The sequence below is a fragment of the Oncorhynchus masou genome, chromosome 5, assembly GCF_036934945.1.
Source record: "Oncorhynchus masou masou isolate Uvic2021 chromosome 5, UVic_Omas_1.1, whole genome shotgun sequence".
NCBI classification, from domain to species: Eukaryota; Metazoa; Chordata; class Actinopteri; order Salmoniformes; family Salmonidae; genus Oncorhynchus; species Oncorhynchus masou.
This window is the reverse complement of record NC_088216.1, coordinates 18,827,878-18,848,702: the sequence shown is the minus strand read 5'-3', so window position 1 is coordinate 18,848,702 and position 20,825 is coordinate 18,827,878. Positions and strand designations below refer to the sequence as shown.

Below are 20,825 nucleotides of genomic sequence, written 5' to 3'. Positions count from 1 at the left end.
AATTTACCTTTTGTATGTTCAGAGCACTGGTGTGGCATAGCATCGTACCGCAACTAGGTATTTATTTAACTATTCTAACTTTTACTTTCATGTCGACAAATGCCTAGTTGTGTAAATTGGAAAACCCTGGATAAAAACAGGTTTGTATAGTTCGTAGAGATTCTGCCTTTGTTGACAAGAAAAGTTTGGCTTGTAAAACCCTATGGTTTAGAGTTGGTTGATTTTCCAGATTGACTGACCTTCATGTCTTGTAACGTAATGATGGACTGTCGTATCTCTTTGCTTATTTGAGCTATTCTTGCCATAATATGGACTTGGTATTTTACCAAATAGGGCTATAAGCTGTATACCACCCCTACCTTGTCACAACACAACTGATTGGCTCAAACATATTAAGAAGAAAATACATTTCACAAATTAACAAGGCACACCTGTTAATTGAAATGCATTCCAGGTGACTACTTCATGAAGCTGGTTTAGAGAATTCCAAGAGTGTGCAAAGCTGTCATCAAGGCGAAGGGTGGCTACTTTTAAAGAATCTAAAATATATTTTGATTTGTTTAACACTTTTTTAGTTACTACAATGATTCCATATGTGTTATTTCATAGATTTGATGTCTTCATTTTTATTCTACAATGTAGAAAACAGTACAAATAAAGAAAAACCCTCGAATGAGGTGGTGTGTTGACTGTACTGTACTTCAAAATACACAATATACAAATATCCTTAAAAACCTAAATATTCTTAAAACGTGACAACATGCTATCGAAAATATTTGGGGGGGTATTATTTAGGTTTATAACACCACAGCAGATTAATCTGATGAGTAAGCAAAAAGTGAAGCCCGACAGCGTTCTCTACTACATGGTTTCCCAACCCTCACCTCGCATACAGTACATTGACATACAGTACATTGACATACAGTACATTGACAAACAGTACATTGACATACAGTACATTGACATACAGTACATTGACATGCAGTACATTGACAAACAGTACATTGACATACAGTACATTGACATGCAGTACATTGACAAACAGTACATTGACATACAGTACATTGACATGCAGTACATTGACAAACAGTACATTGACATACAGTACATTGACATGCAGTACATTGACAAACAGTACATTGACATACAGGACTGATTTATTACAAAACAGAAAGTGTCTCCACGTCTCTCTTTCACTGCCCCGTCTCTCCCAGAATCTATACTTCCATCACATTGATGGGTCTTCTTCTACCCGTCTTAAGAGGGCAGAGAATCAGGGACGAGAGGAATCACAGAGGGATTTCCCAAGATACATCAGCACTGGCGGTGGGAAGCCCCAGGCACTCCACGTTTCCTGAACTCCTCCCTCTCCTCTTCCTCCACCTCTGTCCCGTCCTGCCCTCCACCTTCCTCAGCAAGTACAGGTCCGTGGACTCCCTTATTACGGAGCTCACCTTGTATTGAAAAGGAGATGAGATACCATTACCTTAGCTTGAAGAACATCTTTAATGAGACCAAACAGGTTTAAGTTACACCGAGCATTATGGGTACTGTAGTTAATCATGCTACCCACCTCATCACCAGGCAGTCTGGGCAGGAGGTCTACAGGGAGACCCCAGTGATGCTCCAAAAGCCCCTCATGTCTAACTGGAAGGTGCTGTTTCCGTTGACAATGGAGATGCTGTCGGGTATATACAGTACTTGCACCAGCCGCCATGCCGGTTCCGGTTCTGGTGTTGGTAGCAGATGTAAACTCCATGGTGACTGTCTTATCTCTGTGAGAGAAGAGATGTGGTTATTATTAGTTTTCATACAGCAGCCACAAAAACAATCACAATATAAAAAAACAATAAAAAAACAATTGCAATGAATAAATGGGGAATGACAAGTAAAATGCAATTTAATCCAAAATGGCACCCTATTCCCTATATAAAGCTTTAATTTAGACCACGGACAATAACAGTGCTCTACATACAGGGAAGAGGGTGCCATGTAGGGAATAGGGTGCTACCTTGAGAGCTAATATGGTTGAGTAATACCAGGGGTGGCTCACACTGTCTGCAACGAGGGCCCATCTTCCCAAGAGCTGCTGGTCTAGTTGTGGTGGATCCAAGGAGGTCCTCACAGCCTAGAGCAGCAGCAGGAGCTGATTGGCTCGAAGACAGGAAGCAGAGGAGAGCTGTGGCATATAGAGCGAACATGGCTTCAGTATCTAGGTTTCATCTATACACCATATCTACAACATGTATCACTATATTTATCTTGTATTTCTATATCAACAGTATGTCTATACTTCATTGATGTGTATGTGTGTATAGAACACTGGTGCTGGGATAGAGGAGTCTAGTCATAAATCTGCTGTCCTGCTATGGTGAAATGTTCTTCAAATGTCAGAAAGTTGCACAGTTGTAGAGTGCCAGGAAAATGACTATTTTCTATGGCAAATTCCAGGATTGCAAAAATAAAAAAGCTTTTTTTAATGCTCATCTCATGTACAGTTGTGTGCTCATTCGAACCAGTGATCTTTTGGTTACTGCCCCAATGCTCTTAACCACGAGGCTACCTGCTGCCCCATTTTTATATTCTCCCAATTAATACCACATTTCTTAGTAAGAGTTTTTTCTACAGAAAAACAGTATTGCTTTGGTATAGTATACTTAAGTAATAAGGCACGAGAGGGGTGTGGTATGTGGCCAATATACCACGGCTAAAGGCTGTTCTTATGCACGAATCAACATGGAGTGCCTGGATACAGGCCATGATATATTGGCCACATACCACAAACCCCCGAGGTGTCTTACTGCTATTATAAACTGGTTACCAAGGAAACAAATGACAGGTTGTCATACCCGTGGTATACGGTCTGATATACCACAGCTATCAGACAATCAGCATCCAGGGCATAAACCACACAGTTTATAAAATACAATTGACCTTTGCTATGTTCAGAGCACTGGTGTGGCAAAAGCCTGTGTGGGAAAAGGTTAGTGCCTGCGTCCCAAATGGCACCCTAATGCCCAAGGTAGTGCCCAAGGGCCCTGGTCAAGGGTAGTGCACTATGAAGGGAGCGGGGTGCCATTTGGGATGCAGCGTTGTGTGTTTGGACTCTTCCCATCAAAGGTTACCCCATAATCTGTGTGTTTTAGCTTAGAATGGAGCAACATGGTCGTTGTTCATTGTCCAATGTTGACAAATGGTGAGACAGGAGACAGGACATCAAATAATATTTCACAAGTGTCAGTTTAATCACTAAACCATTATTGAATAGTTCAAAAGTATCCTGTTGAAAGATATACATAAACCCCCACTCCCACTTGATTTCATGGTGGCTATATACATGTCAGAGCACTGTTTGTATTCTATGGAAAACACACTGAGAAAATAAAATGCATAGAATTTAGATATAAAAACATACTTTCCCTTTAACAATTGATAATGGACCAAAATAAGATTCAGAAATGTTGACTCCAATGCTTCCCACAGTTGTGTCACGTTGGTTGGATGTCGTTTGAGTGGTGGTCCTTTCTTAATCCACACAGAAAGCGGTTGCAGTTCTTGACACTGAAACCGGTGCGCCTGACACCTGTTACCAAACCCTGTTCAAAGGCATTTCAATATGTTGATTTCCCATTGACCCTCAATGGCACACATGCACAATCCATGTGCAAGTGGATTTAACAAGTGACATCAATAAGGGATCATAGCTTTCACCTGGTCAGTCTGTCATGGAAAGAGCAGGTGTTCCTAATGTTTTGTACACTCAGTGACCTACTTTCAACCAGAGACCGTAGACCCTGGTCAACAGTAGAGCACTTTGTTAGGACTAGGGTTTCATTTGTGACACATACCTACTGTACTGGTCATGATTCAATCCTCAGGCCTTGCATTGGACAAAATAAGATAAGGGCCTTCGATAAGCATTTCCCTTGTAAAATAATTCACTAGAAACACACATAAGCGCCCCCCAAACAGAACTCTTACCACAGCCTGCACAGTTCAGTTTAAAGCAGGTTCTGTGTGAATAGTAGGGTGGATACACAGATACAGCATAATGGATCAAGACTGGTCTTTCATTCTCAGTACCAGCCAACAGTAACACAGCCAAGGCTAACAGGGTTGTGTTCATTAGAAAAAAAACTTGTGTTCATCAGGGTTGTGTTCATCAGGGTTGTGTTCATCAAAAGAAAAAAACTTGACTCGAACAGGGAGGGCCTACCTGGACCTGGTCCAATAAGAAAAACACTGGTTTTTAATTTTCATTTCAAAGCACTTCGCCCTACTGAACAAAACCCAGGTTCCTCTGGATGAGTAACTGAGCTATACCCTTAGGGAAGGAGATCCACAAGGCACTTCAGTAATAACACCATCTTACCACCCCCCATCATTCACAGTGTTAGAGGCAGACTCAAGTCCCTCTTGTAGTATTACACAGAAAAAGCATTGGAGAATTTGGTAGAGAGATAGAGAGCGAACGAAAAGATTGATCACATGACAGAGCAGCACTGGCAGGTCTTGCGTTTGGGAGCCACATCGACCCCTCCCTCCGCCTCTCCCCTGGTAGCGGTCAGTGTCTCTGGGGCGGCTGGAGCCTGCGCCCCCAAGGCCAGGGTCTGGGCCTTGGATGGGAACAGCAGGGGCTCCTGCTCTGGCTCCACTAGGGACACCTCCAGGAACTGGCCCCCAGGGAGGATGGCTGATTCTGGGGCCACCGAGGCCTCCTCTTCCCCCTTGACTTCCACTTCAGTCTTCACTTCCACATCGCCCACTGCCAGCTCGCCTGCAGCCTCTCCCTCTGCGTCGGGCCTGGGGGTGAGTAAGGTCTCAGAGGAGACGGGAACGGCAGCCACAACAACATCATCTGGGGCCTGCAAGTCAGACACAGGAGATTCTTCTACTGGCTGTGCCTCTTCCTCTCCACCACTGTTTCCCACACCCTCCATCTGTCCTTCTCCTAAATCTCCTATTACTGTGTCCATCTGTCCTTCTCCTAAATCTCTAGTTACGGTGTCCATCTGTCCTTCTAAATCTCCTATTACTGTGTCCATCTGTCCTTCTCCTAAATCTCCGGTTACGGTGTCCATCTGTCCTTCTCCTAAACCTCGGGTTACTGTGTCTGCCTCTGTCTCAGTCTCTTTTGCTACTTCTGAGGACTCTTCAGGAGTTGTCTCTGGTTTTGTCTCCTCAATTCCTCCTTCCTCGGGAGATTCTGACCTCTGATTGGACGCGGCCGAGTCTACATTCTGTTCCTTGCCCGTAGAGGAAAGATCATTTGCCAGCTCGTCTCCCTCGTCATTGATAATCACTCGCTCCGCTCGCATCATGATCAGTCCTTCTTCCTCGATTACCGGAGCCTCGCCTGACTCCGCCTCCGTGAACCCCAGGAACGTCATGGTAATGGCACCATCTTCAGGGACGACCGTCACTGGACCGTTGGTGCTGTTGTGCAGTCCGCCCTCCTCTGGTGCATTGTGGGTAGCAGCTTGTCCCTCCCCCTCTCCTCTCCCATTGGTGAGGATCTCAGCTCGTTCCAATAGTGCTGCCTCAACTCTTCCTAAAAGTGTGACAAGACAGACAGATCATAGTTAGGAAATGTTTCAATCATCTTCCCAGTCTTCTATCAGCAAGACCCTTGGCAAGGATGCACATTAATCTTACCAAGCTCTGGAAGAAGTGAGCATGGAAGAAGCAGGAGAGTGGAACATTTGTAGAAACTTGGAGAAAGTTATGGAGAGTAAAGGAGAAACACAAGAAAAGAGGCCGGCCAATGGGACGAGTGATATTAGAAATCGAAAAGAAGAGAGAGCAGCTTCCAGAATCAACGCTGTTCTGGACTCATGACAGAAGGTCCTAATGATAGGAGTGACATTTCAGCACCAAGCCAAAGGCATGTTGCGCGTCTTTGTAATACAAATACCATCAAAGGCCAGTACAGTCTGTAGTGTCTTCTGGGACTAGAACCCATTTCAGTTGATTCAGAATGAAGGAGAGATGAAGGTAACATTGTTAACCCCCTACCGGATTCAGCCTCTACTTCTTCCTGTCCATTCTCCAAGATAACTGCTTGGTCTGCTTCTGTGGGCATATATGGAAATAAAACTCTTTTTAAATCAGTGTTTATTAAGCCCACCATTCAACATTCAACTGTCCCGATTCTGTTCAAATCTATTGGGTTATTTACGATGTCTTTTTACCACACATCACATTCATTACCAACTCAAACAGAAACAAAGACGTATTATTTTATCTTTCAACAATTCAATTGGATTGGGTCAAGTAATATCAAGCTAGTGGAGCAACGACTGCTACCAGCGGTCGCCAACAGTAACCGGTGGTGACAGCTAGACAGTCGTTCATTCATTCTGCGACGGGTGACACCTACCTGCTGTAGCCTCCACCACCACCGCTGCATTCTATTGGAGGAGACAGACAGGGGCGGGGTTAGACACTCCAACCACATACCATTCTTTTATTATTTTCAGTCTCAAGTTGTAACCGTGACCCTAGATGAGGAATGCCATTATAAAAGGGTAGATGAGCAATGTCATTCACGCATTTTCAACCCACAAGAGGGAGCTAATGAGACTTTAGGGTCCACCATCCACCAGCGACGACTCAATACCACATATCCCTACTTTAAAAAGGCAGACTCGGTGAAATGACGTTGCCACAAGCAGCACCGGAGATATTGAGATGAGTGAGATGCAAAGACTTCCCTCTCACACAGTATCTGCGCGTGTGTACGGGGTTCTCTCAGTTACCGCCTGGTAGCCAGGGCACCGAAACAGCATAGAAGTTGAGCCTCGCGCTTCAGCGCTCTTAGTTGTTACGGAAATTGACCCACTATGCCGTTTTACTTTCAGCTTCTACGTCAGATCACCGAGTCGACCTTTAAAGAGGGTGGGAGGACGACCCCTTTATAACAAAAGCTCAGTGTTGAGGGTAGCCCCATCTCTGCCATGCCACAAAAACCCCCACTATCATACGAGTCAACCTTCACCGGTCTGCTCCTTGGCTACGAGACTAAACAACACGCTCGGTGTGTGATTCCCATCTCTACAACCTCTAAAATCAAAGGTTAGGAGAAGAAATACAAACATAAGAACAAAAGGCTTGAAGAGGAGAATTCTTTGTTGTAAAATACAAGGTCATTCTGAGGTAAACAGTCACGGTTGCCTTGAGGTGGAGCGATTACACGCGTCTGAGTGGTACATTGTTGATGCAAGGAGGGCTTGGTCTTGGTAAAGCTCCTGCCTCTGAATGAGAGGTGCTACATCAAAGCTGCATGAACGTATTATTATGGAAAAATGTATTATTCCTCCGAAAGGAGCCTCGTCGGTCAGGACTGGTGGGAAGAACGGACGTAATGATTGGGGCTGCTTGTTCTAGCATGTATTCTAGCTAGCCCATTCAATTGGTCTGCGTGCATCAGTGAGTGTTTGTGTGCGTTACTCACAGCTTGGCCATCCTAATTCTCTCTGTGTCTGTAGGTGTGTGTCGGTGTGCACATTTTAGTGCCAGATGTCCTCACAAGAGTAGTAAACCAAGTGAGGCCAGTCCTGACTTGTAAAAAATATATTTTAGGCTTAGAATTAGAGTTTAGGGGGAAAAATGTGAATCAATTGTTGGTCCCCAAAAGGTCTTCACAAGTATAGTAAGACATAGTGTGTGTGTCACTCACAGCTCGGCCATCTTCCATCTGCTGCTCCAGTTTCTCCTCCTCCTCCGCTAACTGTTGACTCTCTGTCTGCAACCTGACACACACACAGACACAAAGTTCTTTAGCGTTCGGTTCCAACCTCAGCCAGAACAAACCATTCACTTTTAACCTCACATTGATAAAAAGGCAGTGCTGTAAGAAACTTACAATACATGTAAATACACTACGAGGTGCAGAGACTACAACCCCTACGAGGTGCAGAGACTACAACCCCTACGAGGTGCAGAGACTACAACCCCTACGAGGTGCAGAGACTACAACCCCTACAAGGTGCAGAGACTACAACCCCTACGAGGTGCAGAGACTACAACCCCTACAAGGTGCAGAGACTACAACCCCTACGAGGTGCAGAGACTATAACCCCTACGAGGTGCAAAGACTATAACCACTACGAGGTGCAGAGACTACAACCCCTACAAGGTGCAGAGACTACAACCCCTACAAGGTGCAGAGACTACAACCCCTACAAGGTGCAGAGACTATAACCCCTACGAGGTGCAGAGACTACAACCCCTACGAGGTGCAGAGACTACAACCCCTACAAGGTGCAGAGACTATAACCCCTATGAGGTGCAGAGACTATAACCACTACGAGGTGCAGAGACTACAACCCCTACAAGGTGCAAAGACTACAACCCTACAGGGTGCAGAGATTATAACCCCTACGAGGTGCAGAGACTACAACCCCTACGAGGTGCAAAGACTATAACCACTACGAGGTGCAGAGACTACAACCCCCACAAGGTGCAAAGACTACAACCCCTACAGGGTGCAGAGATTATAACCCCTACGAGGTGCAGAGATGTACAACCCAGATACCCTAGACAGGTAACCCCTGAGGTGCAGAGACTACAATAGCCCTACAAGGTAGAGTGGTACAACCCCTACAAGGTGCAGAGATTATAACCCCTATGAGGTGCAAAGACTATAACCACTACGAGGTGCAAAGACTATAACCACTACGAGGTGCAGAGACTATAACCACTAAGGTCAGAGGTGTGTGTATAATCTGAAGCTGGGATCTAACAAACAGCCACAACCCTAGACAGACAACATGGAGAGTATAGAATGTCTTAGAGAATAAGAGTCTTCATACAGCTACTGTGTAGACTATGAGGTGAGGCTGGCCCTACAAACACACTGCATGTACAGCACAACACAGATAGGAATTGAGAGTATAGAAAGCCCTAGAAAGAAAGTGTGGTGAGTATGGTATCTATGGTGTGAACCAAGCATTGAGAGCATCTAGTAAGTATCTAGCGCTATACAGGTAACGTGGTGAGTATACAGGTAGCCCTATACAGGTAATGTAGTGAGTACACAGGTAGCCCTATACAGGTAATGTGGTGAGTACACAGGTAGCCCTATACAGGTAATGTGGTGAGTATACAGGTAGCCCTATACAGGTAATGTAGTGAGTACACAGGTAGCCCTATACAGGTAACGTGGTGAGTATACAGGTAGCCCTATACAGGTAATGTAGTGAGTACACAGGTAGCCCTATACAGGTAATGTAGTGAGTATGGGGTGTATAATAGGAGGTTCCTACTTGTCTATGTGTTGCTCCATCTCCTGGGCCTGGGAGCCCCACAGCGGGGAACGAGGCTCTGAGGATGTGGGGGAAGAGGGGCCGTCCATCAGCCACTGGTCTCTAAGAGACTTCCTCTGGATGGAGAAAGAAAGCACGAGAGAGGGAGGGAGGACACAGGGAGAGAGGACACAGGGAGAGAGGGAGGGAGGACACAGGGAGAGAGGGAGGGAGGAAGGACATATGGAGGGCACATGGAGAGAGGGAGGGAGGGAGGACACAGGGAGAGGGAGGACACAAGGAGAGAAAGAGAAGCATGTCAGTCAACATTGTCAACGTCATAGGCATCATCCAAATCATGCACTCCTACGCAAACACAACATGAGCTTAATGCAACATGGCATTGTCTTTAAATCTGACAGGTCTGTCTTCATTCTCACACACTATTGTTATGGTGTCAGCCAGTGGCTGTGACCTTTAAACCTCCCCATCCAATCAGCTTAGGTCACATCTCACTATTAGACCTCATTCACCACTCCACTTCCTTTCAATAACCGCTCAACAGGTGTCCCATCCCTTTAACACTCCAATAAAGCCCTCAACAGGTGTCCCATCCCATACATTCAGACAGGAACACACTCATTTCTGCCCCAAGTGTGCACTTGCTCACTTCACCTTATCGATTTAAGATTACTAGCCTATGCTTACACCAATCCAATGCTTTTAAATGCATGAGGGGGAGTGAATGAGTGCACGCTTTTGCGAGCAAGGTAACGAATTGGGACACAGGGTCTCTCCTATCCCACCACTCCCTTCCCCTCCCCTCTCCACTGGCCCCCTCTCACCACCTCAGCTGAAGGTGAAATGCACAGCAGAGCCCTGACAGGAAGTCTGCAGAGAGCACTTCCTTCCTGTTTCTGTCGCGGCACAGGTCCTCTCAGAGTGCCAAAATGTGTGTTTGCAGAACACCTCCCTCTAACCCAACAGGACTAATATGAAGTTCAATTAAATGGATTGTTTTCTCATTCTAAGAAATACCTAATCAAGGAGGGCCAGACGTGTGATTGGTGGGTAAAACCCAGAAATTCAGATAAGTAAAAAGATGTGATGGGTCCGTACTCAACAAGATGTCGCATAAACCTTACTACATTTAATGATAAAATAATATGTATTTTCACTGCATCAGGGATACAGTACACAGATGTTTTGGCTTTACAGTGTGTAGGTACTGAAGATGGCTGCAAAGACAAAACATCTGTGCACGCTATCCCCGATGCAGGGAAAATAGTCATATCTATTCTTGAAATACAGTAAGCTTTATGAGACATCTTTTGGAGTGCGGACACCCTCACAACTTTTTGCATAATTAAGAAATACCCATTGTCCTCCAAGAGTGTCTGAAAGCAAAACAGTCCAGCTCCTTCCCCCAGAGGACTAACATGAGGTCAGGTTACATGATTAGAACAATTAGAAGGCTATAGTACCTCTGTTGAACTGCGAGCCAGCAACTTTATAGGCTACTTTTACACTACCGTCAGAATATGCCGCTTCAATGAGTGTGTTCCCTTAATAGACGCCCTCTTTAAAACGGTCCATTTAAATGCATTTCACTGAGTGGACTTTGCAGTTAGCATTGCGTGGCGTCTTCTTATTCATGTTAGGCCACTTTAATAGCCCTTTTAAAACTGTGGGGGTGGGGGGGGGGGGGGTAGCAGGCTGTAATTGACCTCTGAGGAAGTCTAGAGACCACTGCTGGTGACAGCCATTGAGAGGTCAATACTACCTTTACCTCTGAGGAGTACAGAGCAGGGTTTGTTCCTTCGGTAGTCGGTACAGTACAGTTGCAGACAGAGGCGTTCTTGTAGGCTAGAAGTTAGCCAACCAAAAACGGTTGTTTATTCCAAGTTGGTTACAATTGAGCCTCATAAGGGTGGTTGGGGGAATGATTCTTGGAGGTGGATCCAGGTAGCAGACGAGGGCAGACCAGTCACCTGAAACCAGTTTCTCATTGGGTGTACACAAGCACACAGCAAGGATTAGAGGAATGCGCCCCAGGGCAGTGGGAACGGCAATCTGGAAGTGGTGTGAAAACACTGGAGCCGTCCAGTGCAGAGAGCAGAGCACGTAAACACACGCACACCATTCTAGTGAAGGAAGGCCAAACCTCCAAACTCTGGCTGGCCATTTCAGGAAGGGTGTGTGTGTAGACTAGGAGTTGTGTGTTGCTTGGAATGGAGTTTGGAACTGAAGTAAGCCCCTTGCTAACAAGCTGGAATGAGTCCGTACAGAGTTTTGGCGGAACAACACTATGGCTACTTTCTACATGTGTGGGGAAAGAAGAATGAGTGTGGGGGTTCTGTCCAGTATCCACCTCCATATTCACAGAGCCTGTGTGTCTGAGTGTATGTGGTCACTTCTCTGGCCATTTGACGTTACACTTCAGAATAAATAGTCCTACATAGTGAGAGGGGTGACGTGTCGGGGACAGTGAGAGGGGTGACGTGTCGGGGACAGTGAGAGGGGTGACGTGTCGGGGACAGTGAGAGGGGTGACGTGTCGGGGACAGTGAGAGGGGTGACGGGGTCGGGGACAGTGAGAGGGGTGACGGGTCGGGGACAGTGAGAGGGGTGACGGGCCGGGGACAGTGACGGGCCGGGGAAAGTGAGGGGGGTGACGGGCCGGGGACAGTGAGGGGGGTGACGGGGGGGACAGTGGGGGGTGACAGTGAGAGGGGTGACGGGCCGGGGACAGTGAGAGGGGTGACGGGCCGGGGACAGTGAGAGGGGTGACGGTCAGACCTTCAGAGAGTGTGTGTGTGTGTGTGTGTCACCTTGAGCTGCTGTAGCCTCAGCCGCTCCTCCTCCATCTCCCTCTTGGCCCTCTCCTGTTCCTCCTGCAGACGACGCTTCTCCTGAGAGAGAGGGGAGAGAGCGAGAGAGAGGGAGGAGAGAGCAAGAGAGAGGGAGAGAGAGGGAGAGAGGGAGGAGAGAGCAAGAGAGAGGGAGAGAGAGGGGGGAGCAAGAGAGAGAGAGGGGGAGCAAGAGAGAGAGGGGGAGCAAGAGAGAGAGGGGAGAGCAAGAGAGAGGGGAGAGCAAGAGAGAGGAGAGAGCAAGAGAGAGGAGAGAGCAAGAGAGAGGAGAGAGCAAGAGAGAGGAGAGAGCAAGAGAGAGGAGAGAGCAAGAGAGAGAGATGGAGTGATAAACAAAGAGGAAGAAAATAGAAACAGAGGGAGAATAAAGAGAAAACAGAAAGAAGAGGTGAAGATGTAAAATAAAAGAGGAGAACACCTGGTCAAACCTGTCACACAGGAACCCTCACCATAGAGAGGTGGTCACCCTATAACAGTCACTGTCTCCATGGAAATACTGTGGCGTTGTTTTACTGGGCTGAGGGAGGCGGCCTGGTGCGACACACTGCACTATGGGTAAATTATTCAGTAGCTACAGACATACAGCGCAAGGAGCAGTGCTTAGATTCCATGGGCCTGTATGTGTGGTTGTGTGTGTGTCAGGTGCTTGACTCACAGTGATCGCCTGCAGTCTCTGTTTGTACTTCTCTGCCTCGTCCATCTTCAATCTGTGTGACAAGAAATTAAAGGTTATAGGTCACAGATATCATTTACTGTAGGAAGTAGTTAAAGTGCTGCTCTAGGAACAGTTTAGCCTTTTAGAGCACAATTAATACGGTTATATGGACAGGAGGGGACCTGATCCTAGATCAGCACTGACCCAGAGATACCTGGAAGCCTTAGTTGTTAATCTGGACGTTTCTATCTAGCTTGTGTTGTTTCACATTACGTATCCCTTGTGACATGGCCTCAGGCATCACAAGACAAATTACTGTATAACTACATGTTTGTATCCTCACATCTGACACACAGCGGGACAATATGACGAGCCTGACTTGGTACGTATGAACACAGCCTGGAGGATGTGCTGAACCCGCAAACCTTTATTATAGAGCCTTGGTTTCCTACAACGTAGAAACAGATCTGCCATTTAGCAGACGCTTTAATCCCAAGCCTGCATACATTTGACATACGGGTGGTGGCAGGAGTTGAACCCACGATCCTGGCTTTGCAACCGCCATGCACCACCAACTGATCTATAGAGAACCAGGAGATATATTTCTACTGTGCAGAAACAACAGTGATATTTCCTACTCCCCCAAGGGAATACTGGAGACTAGACCCAACGCACACAAAATGATCAAGTCCACTAGAAAAACATGACAATCCCTAGTTTCTACCTGCGATCTGGTGTAAAAAGAAACCAATCCCCACCTACCCTTCATTCTTCTACACACAGTTCCCATCCTCTGCTCCAAGCCTTAGAAGACTCCCTGATACCTCCCTCAAACCCCAACCTCCCTGGTGTTTGGAGGCATTGGGGCTATGACGGCTTATAACCAGCTTATGAGCCTCCGTAGGGACTACGCCAGGTCTCATGAGGAGCCAGGAATAGCAGTGAGGAGATAAACAAACAGTCTTTGATGAGGAGCATTGTTGAGCTCCCTACAGACCGAGTCTGATAATTAGACACAATATGATGATACACAGCAGAGAGACGGAGAGAGAAAGTGGGAGAAAACTTGCACAATGACTTCGTATTAGTCCAAGAGGAGTGGTGATCTCCTACATGCTTCTACATGAGGGCCAGTGTGTAACAGACACTTCTTCCAGACCAGGTCCCTACGCACTACACTGTCAACTCAATGACATTTACAAATCAAATTGTAAGTGTAGACTAAACAGTGAAATGCTTACATACAGGTCCTTCCCAACAATGCAGAGAGAGAAATAATAACACAAGGAATAAATACACAATGAGTAACTATATATATCCGCTACAGTAGGTGAGAAACGTCGTCTTATGGACCCACCACACTAGCTAGCAGTGGCTAACGTTTATTTGGTTGGCATGGCTTCAGTGCAAACACTCTCAGAGCCTTGGTGTGAAACACACACAGTGTGTAAAAGGATGTATATGTGCCCTGTGGGGAGGCTACATGGTTTCTGCTAGCGTAGCGTTAGCACTCGCTGTGGGAACAGGTGGTTGTATAGCAGGGGCAGTAGCGCATCTTAATCATGACGGGCCCAGGTGCCCCAAAACAATTACGGGCCCCTACCACCACCCATATTTCCCTTAAAATGTAAATGATTTTGTTGGTAAGGCTGTGTGTTAATATTACTAAGCATTGTAACAGCAGGGCAGAACCTAATCGAAGGGCACATTTGAAGCTGTTACCAGAGAAGCCGCAATATAGCCAATATATTCAGCACAAATACAAACAAAAAAATAACAAAATAACTATTTTATCTGCAAATAATAGGCAATAGCCTATATTATAAAACATAAGTATATAGAGCAATGTCTTGACAGAAACACAGCTAATGACCCAGGACATTCGCTGAAGTCGTGCACGCCGGCAAAACTGACATACCGCTATTTCAAATGACCTGCCTCCTGCAGAGGCCGATAGCAAAAACACCAGCAAATCAATCAAGAGGAGCAGTCAAACAGATCTGCTTAAATGGCAGCATGTCTCTTAACACTATATGATACGCATGTGCTTACTATTATTCTTATAGCCTAGTTAAACGTATAGGCTATGATGACAATGAAATGGCTCAGTGGCCGTGCACCAAAACATGGTTTCCTAAAACAGATTGTGCATAGTCATAGATTGACAAGCAATGTAGATTAATCTCAATAAATCTGGATTTAAATAGGCTGTCTGGGCAGCCTGCCCTGTATAAAATATAAGCTTGATTGACATTTGACGGGCCTTGCGCTCTGTGAAGTCATTGACTAAGGCATTCAAATCCATGGTGCCGGACCTGGTGATTTCAACGGACGGAACAGCCAACCCACTCAGTCTCTCCTGTCCCATGCTGCTCCTCAGGTATGATTGAATTATTTTCATTTTGGAAAAGGAGCGCTCGGCATTGGCTACCATTACAGGCAGAGTCATGAAAAGGAGCATCGCTGTAACTACTTCCCAAAATGTGACTGAATTGTAAATGCACAATCCTGACCAGGTCTCTCAGCGTAGTGTGCTTTGCTATTTCCTTCTTAAAAACAGGCCCTGATAGAGAGTAATTGGCCAGGGAAGCTTGCTGATACATCTTTGCTGTGATGTTCAGCCAGTCAGGCTTGAGGTCACGTAGAGTGCATTATCATCTGCGTTGGCCGGGGTCGTGGGATGGATGGATGGATGGAGTCAAACAGACTCGACGTTGCCCGCAGACTTTTATCTGTTTGACAGCTGGTGGATAACGATGTCAATCTTTGCATTAAAGTTGTTGACTCTAAAACTACTCTCCCCAGAAGACAGTCGCTCGTCCTCGCATAGCACATCAAAATGACACCTCGCCTTCCTCCTCGGAGTGTCTTCAAATGTGTTCTGAGCTCCCCATTTGTCGGCAAGGGTCTTAGCAGCGACTTTGGCATTCACAGAATCCTGTGGGAATCCGGACAGGACCTCTATAATGTCATTGAGTGGGATGACTGCCCTGTGCTGCCTGTAGCATTTTGGAGACAACGTTCACATTTTCTAAACCTTAGGTCTGCAGACTAAAACCATTTTCTAAAACCTTAGGTCTGCAGACTAAAACCATTTTCTAAACCTTAGGTCTGGAGACTAAAACCATTTTCTAAAACCTTAGGTCTGCAGACTAAAACCATTTTCTTTTTCAGTGCTGCTGCATCATCCCTCTCATCCTTCTTGTTACTTAACAGCACCGTCTCGGTGAGGGCCGTCATCACGTTCACATATCTGTATCTCAGGGCGTCAAGGGACTCGTATCTAGATGACTGTGTCCCACCCACTGGTCGTTTTAGAGTTGCATTGTCTTTTCTGATGCAAAATCAAATACCACTCAACACTGACCATCTCTTTATGCCCGAAGAAGTTGCATAACAGTTCAACAGTATCATAAAACTGTTTCATCTCTGGCACATTTTTGACAGAGTTGTTGAGAGTCAGGTTAAGATTGTGCATTGCGCAGCGCACAAACAGCAAGCGGCTCTTTATCTGATATTCTTGCCGGCACACGCCGGATAGACCCGGATCATGTTAGCAGCTCCATCATACCCCTGCCCACGCCATTTTGACATATTCAGCCCATTATCCTCTATGCTGCCCAGGATTTTATGTTGAGTCTCCAGAAATCCCAAAAACAACTGTGATGGTCATATCTGTGGTGACATTATTTACATCCCATATCAATCTCACATAGCGATGAACTTGGATTAACTGGTCTACTTTGGAAACATCCGGTCTGGTGTCCATAATAGAAAGAAAATTTTTAAAAATGGGTCTCCCTGAATGTCACACTTCACTCGCTCGGCGAAGATTTAAATCAGCTCATTTTGGATTTGAGGACTGGGATAGTTAACGGATCCTGAGGTAGTTAACGGATGACAGCAGTTCAATTATACTGAGAAAATTCCCACTGTTGGCTTGCCTCAGCTTTTCACAGTGCCCTCTGAACGCCAAGTTACATGATGCAAGCGTGAAAGTTACATTAATAGGATAGGCGTCCCGCTAGCGGCACACCTCGACAACATCCAGTGAAATTGCAGAGCGCGAAATTCAAATTACATAAATATTTAACATTCATGAAAATACAAGTATTATACATCAAAATAAAGATTAACATCTTGTTAATCCAGGCTTTATGGCGAAAGCATACCATGCAATTATCTGAGGACAGCGCCCCGCTTACAAAAGCATACAAACATTTTAAAGCCAAATAGAAGAGTCACAAAAGTCAGAAATAGCGATAAAATTAATCACTTACCTTTGATGATCTTCATCTGGTTGCACTCACAAGAGTCCCTGTTTTGTTCAATAAAGTCCTTCTTTATGTCCCAAAAACTCAGTTTTGTTGGCATGTTTTGTTTAGTAATCCACTGGTTCAAAAGGTGGTCACAACAGGCAGACGAATTCATCCTAATAGTACTGGTAAAGTTTGTCGAAACATGTCAAACAATGTTTATAATTAATCCTCAGGTTGTCTATTGTCTAAATAATCGATAATATTTCAACCGGACAATAGCGTCTTCAATTGAAAGGAAAAAGAACAAAGGGCGCGCATTTGGTCACACGCGCAAAGGAGCTCTGGTTCATTCTGCATGCCACTTACAAAATGGTCTCATTCTTCCTCATTTTTCAGAATACAAGCCTGAAACAAATGTCTAAAGACTGTTGACATCTAGTGGAAGCCATAGGAACTGCAATCTGGGTCCTAACCCAACAGAATGTATAGGCATTCAATTGAAAATTACACACATCAAAACTATCCCACTTCCTGGATGTATTTTCCTCAGGTTTTCGCCTGCCATATCAGTTCTGTTATACTCACAGACATCATTTTAACAGTTGTGGAAACGCCAGAGTGTTTTTCTATCCAAATCTACCAATTATATGCATATCCTAGCTTCTGGGCCCGAGTAACAGGCAATTTGGGCAACTCGGTCATCCAAACTTATGAATACTGCACCCTATCCTAAAAAAGTTAACTATGCGCTGCAACACCTGTCGCCAGAAATTTGCTGCGTTACGCACTCCTTTCTCCATTTCTGCGTCAAAAAGGTGCCATTGAGCTTGCACTGCTCATATACCAAAACAGGCACCCATGTGAATCTGGGATGTCTCATGACATGCTATTTTGGATGTTAGATGGTACCAATCTCTCACCCCATTCACCCTCGCATCAGAGAAGAAAGGGGCACTCCAATCGCCGAACAGCCAGCAAGGATCACAATACGTGCAATCTAGCTTGGCCGAATAACATAGCCATGTAAGTGGTAATTTGATTCCAGCCTTGGTTGTTGTGGTGTAGTATGACTTGGAAAAACACTGCCTTTCGTCATCTCTTGGGAATGGGCCAGTAGGTTTACACAAGTCTAATGCAATAACGTGCCATTTAACTTTTGCATCCACATTTGTTGCACAATGTCCCGTCAGTTGGATAGGTAAAAAGGCCATCTGTCCCACTTCCACAGCCGCCAAGATTCTAGCTTCGCCCTGCTCCTTTTCCTCCCTGCCCGGGGATAGCTTGTCCGGCCTGGCTTGTGCTCAGGGTCGTATCCTCCGATATCTGACAACCTGTATCCTCCACTGTCAAAGCTGCTTCTTCTGGCACGATGGAACAGCTTGGCCTTGGCTCACTTGACCCGCTAAAAGCTGCTGCTGGCGATGAGAAACCTACATCCTCTTCTGGTCCCGTTACATTGCTTGTGCTAGTAACGGCTGCACTTGAACTGCATCTGAAAAATTTAACTAATTTTGACGCCTCCTTTGCTTTCTCATTTCTGGCCTTTATGGGCTCCACTTTTTAAATCCGTAATTTTTTATTCTCGACTTTCTCTCTTTACTCATTTTTACGGCCGTTGTCTCGATAGTTCGCTCAACGGTGACAGAAACAACAACACTTTGGAGAGTATTTGCACAATGAATCCCAGAATACATTTCATTATTTTAACATGGCATTGAAACTATTAAATAATATGATTTATTTAGCAAGTTAATTGGATTTATTGTCATCAATACACTAAAATATCATGTTATGTAGTGGCAAAAAAAACCATTTTGTTGGTGAAACCATCAGTGGGATCATTTATCATATAGCCTAGGTTAAAGAAAGATCTTCTCATCAAATGGTAGACGTGATGGACCTGCGTCAACAAGTAATACTTGGGCACGGTGGGGTGGTATTCAAATTACATAGGGGGCCCGCAGCTCTGGGCCCGGGTACGTCGCGGGACCTGATGTGACCACATGTCGGTCTCTCACAGACACACGGTTACTCAGCAGTAATAGAAGGTTACGGACGTGTCGTGCACAAGTACACATTGAGGTGGACGTGTTGGGGGCTGTGTCAAACTCACATGAGGGGTTTCTAGTCAAGTCTCAGATCAAATGATGAGGGTCAGGTTGGGAAAAGGCTAAATCAGTCCATACGGTGACATCACCGTGGCGATCAAACAGAGTTCAGCCACGCACACTGACACAATTACCCCAGTCTTGCCGTCGGCGACCGACGCAGCACGACACACTTCAAAGCAATGACTGTTTCTGCTCCATTTCCTCCTGACATTTGGAGTTAGAGGGGGACAGAGACCAGGCTGTGAGGTTCAAAACAGGAAACACACACACACACACACACCCTTTGTCCATTAGCACAGGTAGAGGTTGTACTTGCTAGTGGAGCATGTCAACACTACCTCAATTAGCGCAGTAATGTTAAGTAAATGTACGTGTATGGCTTCATTTACATGCATGATGGTTTTAGGGTGCAGACAACAGTTGTACAGTAGTGGCTAAAGCATAAACAGACTGGGATCCTATCCAGGCTATTCCACTAGTACCCCAGGGTTCTGATCTGTACCTAGTAAGCTACTACTAAGGTGTCAAGCCATGGGATAAGACAATGGTTTACACTACACTGGAGGTCGTACTGGAGCAATACACATTGCACTGAAGGTTGGGTCAGTTGGGAGTGAAGATGAGATCGTAAAAGGGCTCACTTGTTGCCATGGAGACAGAGTTAATCCAATCTAGAGTGTGAATAAGTATATTTTAAGTCTGAGTGGCCCAAGGAAGTATTTTACTTTCCGAGAGGACTTCAACAAATCAGAATTATCTGGGCTCTACGCCCCTAGCCTCTGGGAGGAAGTGCAACTGTGCTCGACTAGCCTTGACTGGCCACCTCTTGTCGACAGAAAGGAAGTCCGGTCTGGTGTGTGAATGTGAGAGAGATGTGTTGTGGGGATAAGGTGGTGTGTGTGTCTGTGGGGTGGGGAGGGGGTGGACAGGCTTCAGCATTCAGCATCCAACACAACAAGACAGCCTTTCAAAGGATGCCGAATAGCACCATGGGCCCAACAAATAAAAAATGAAGAATCAAGGCTTCTTCCTCTGTCTATCAGTGTCAGACACATTGCCACAGTCCAAGGCCATTGGAAACTGGCATCGCATCTCTCTCTCTGTGTTTGGGAAGAGGGAAAGAACACACACCAGTAAGTGTCCTCCAGACGATCGGCGACGAGCCATCCAATCACAAACACCCAGATCTCACACACATCCCCTGCTGTTGTTATTGGCTGCCAGTCAGGAGTTGATTGAAATAGACCCCACCAATCATAACAGAGTTCCTGGAAAGAGTCCTCATTCTTTATGTGTGAGAGAAAATAATCAAAAGGCAATTCCTGTGTGTGTGTGTGTGTGTGTGTGTGTGTGTGTGTGTACACTCAATCAGAGAGTCTGTAGCTTGAGGGGGCGATTTGATGCAACGTGCTTTTTCCCCACCGATAGATTTTCCTCACAGAGGGTCAGTCTAGTAGAGAAATCCTCTTTGTCATGGTTGTGCTGCTGGTTTAGATACAGACCCCAACCTAGGAGGAGCCAGATAAATCAATCATAGTGTTGCGAGTGTGTGTGAGAGAGATGAGAAGAGTGTGTATGTGACCGAGTGTGTCTGATATACAGTACAAGTCCAATTTGGACACCTACTCATTCAAGGGTTTGTCTTTAAATGTTACTATTTTCAACATTGTATGACATAACACATAT

At 45.6% G+C, this 20,825-nt stretch overlaps 1 protein-coding gene across 2 annotated transcripts in view; it reads right to left on the bottom strand.

Annotated features, from left to right (window-relative positions):
- Nucleotides 1–3,221: 3,221 nt before the first annotated feature.
- The window catches only part of palm3 (paralemmin 3), a 30,548-nt gene continuing 12,944 nt past the window's right edge, over nucleotides 3,222–20,825 (bottom strand). Inside the window, exons 2-8 of one of the 2 annotated variants that reach the window (XM_064962309.1) lie at nucleotides 12,770–12,821; nucleotides 12,076–12,156; nucleotides 9,267–9,382; nucleotides 7,679–7,751; nucleotides 6,380–6,410; nucleotides 6,016–6,072; nucleotides 3,222–5,557 (exon numbers count right to left, since the gene is read on the bottom strand). In XM_064962309.1, coding sequence (XP_064818381.1) covers nucleotides 4,485–5,557; nucleotides 6,016–6,072; nucleotides 6,380–6,410; nucleotides 7,679–7,751; nucleotides 9,267–9,382; nucleotides 12,076–12,156; nucleotides 12,770–12,814 — 1,476 coding nt within the window. In that variant the 5' untranslated portion in view covers nucleotides 12,815–12,821 and the 3' untranslated portion in view covers nucleotides 3,222–4,484. The remainder of the gene's footprint in view (nucleotides 5,558–6,015; nucleotides 6,073–6,379; nucleotides 6,411–7,678; nucleotides 7,752–9,266; nucleotides 9,383–12,075; nucleotides 12,157–12,769; nucleotides 12,822–20,825) is intronic. The other variant, XM_064962315.1, reaches the window with a different exon arrangement.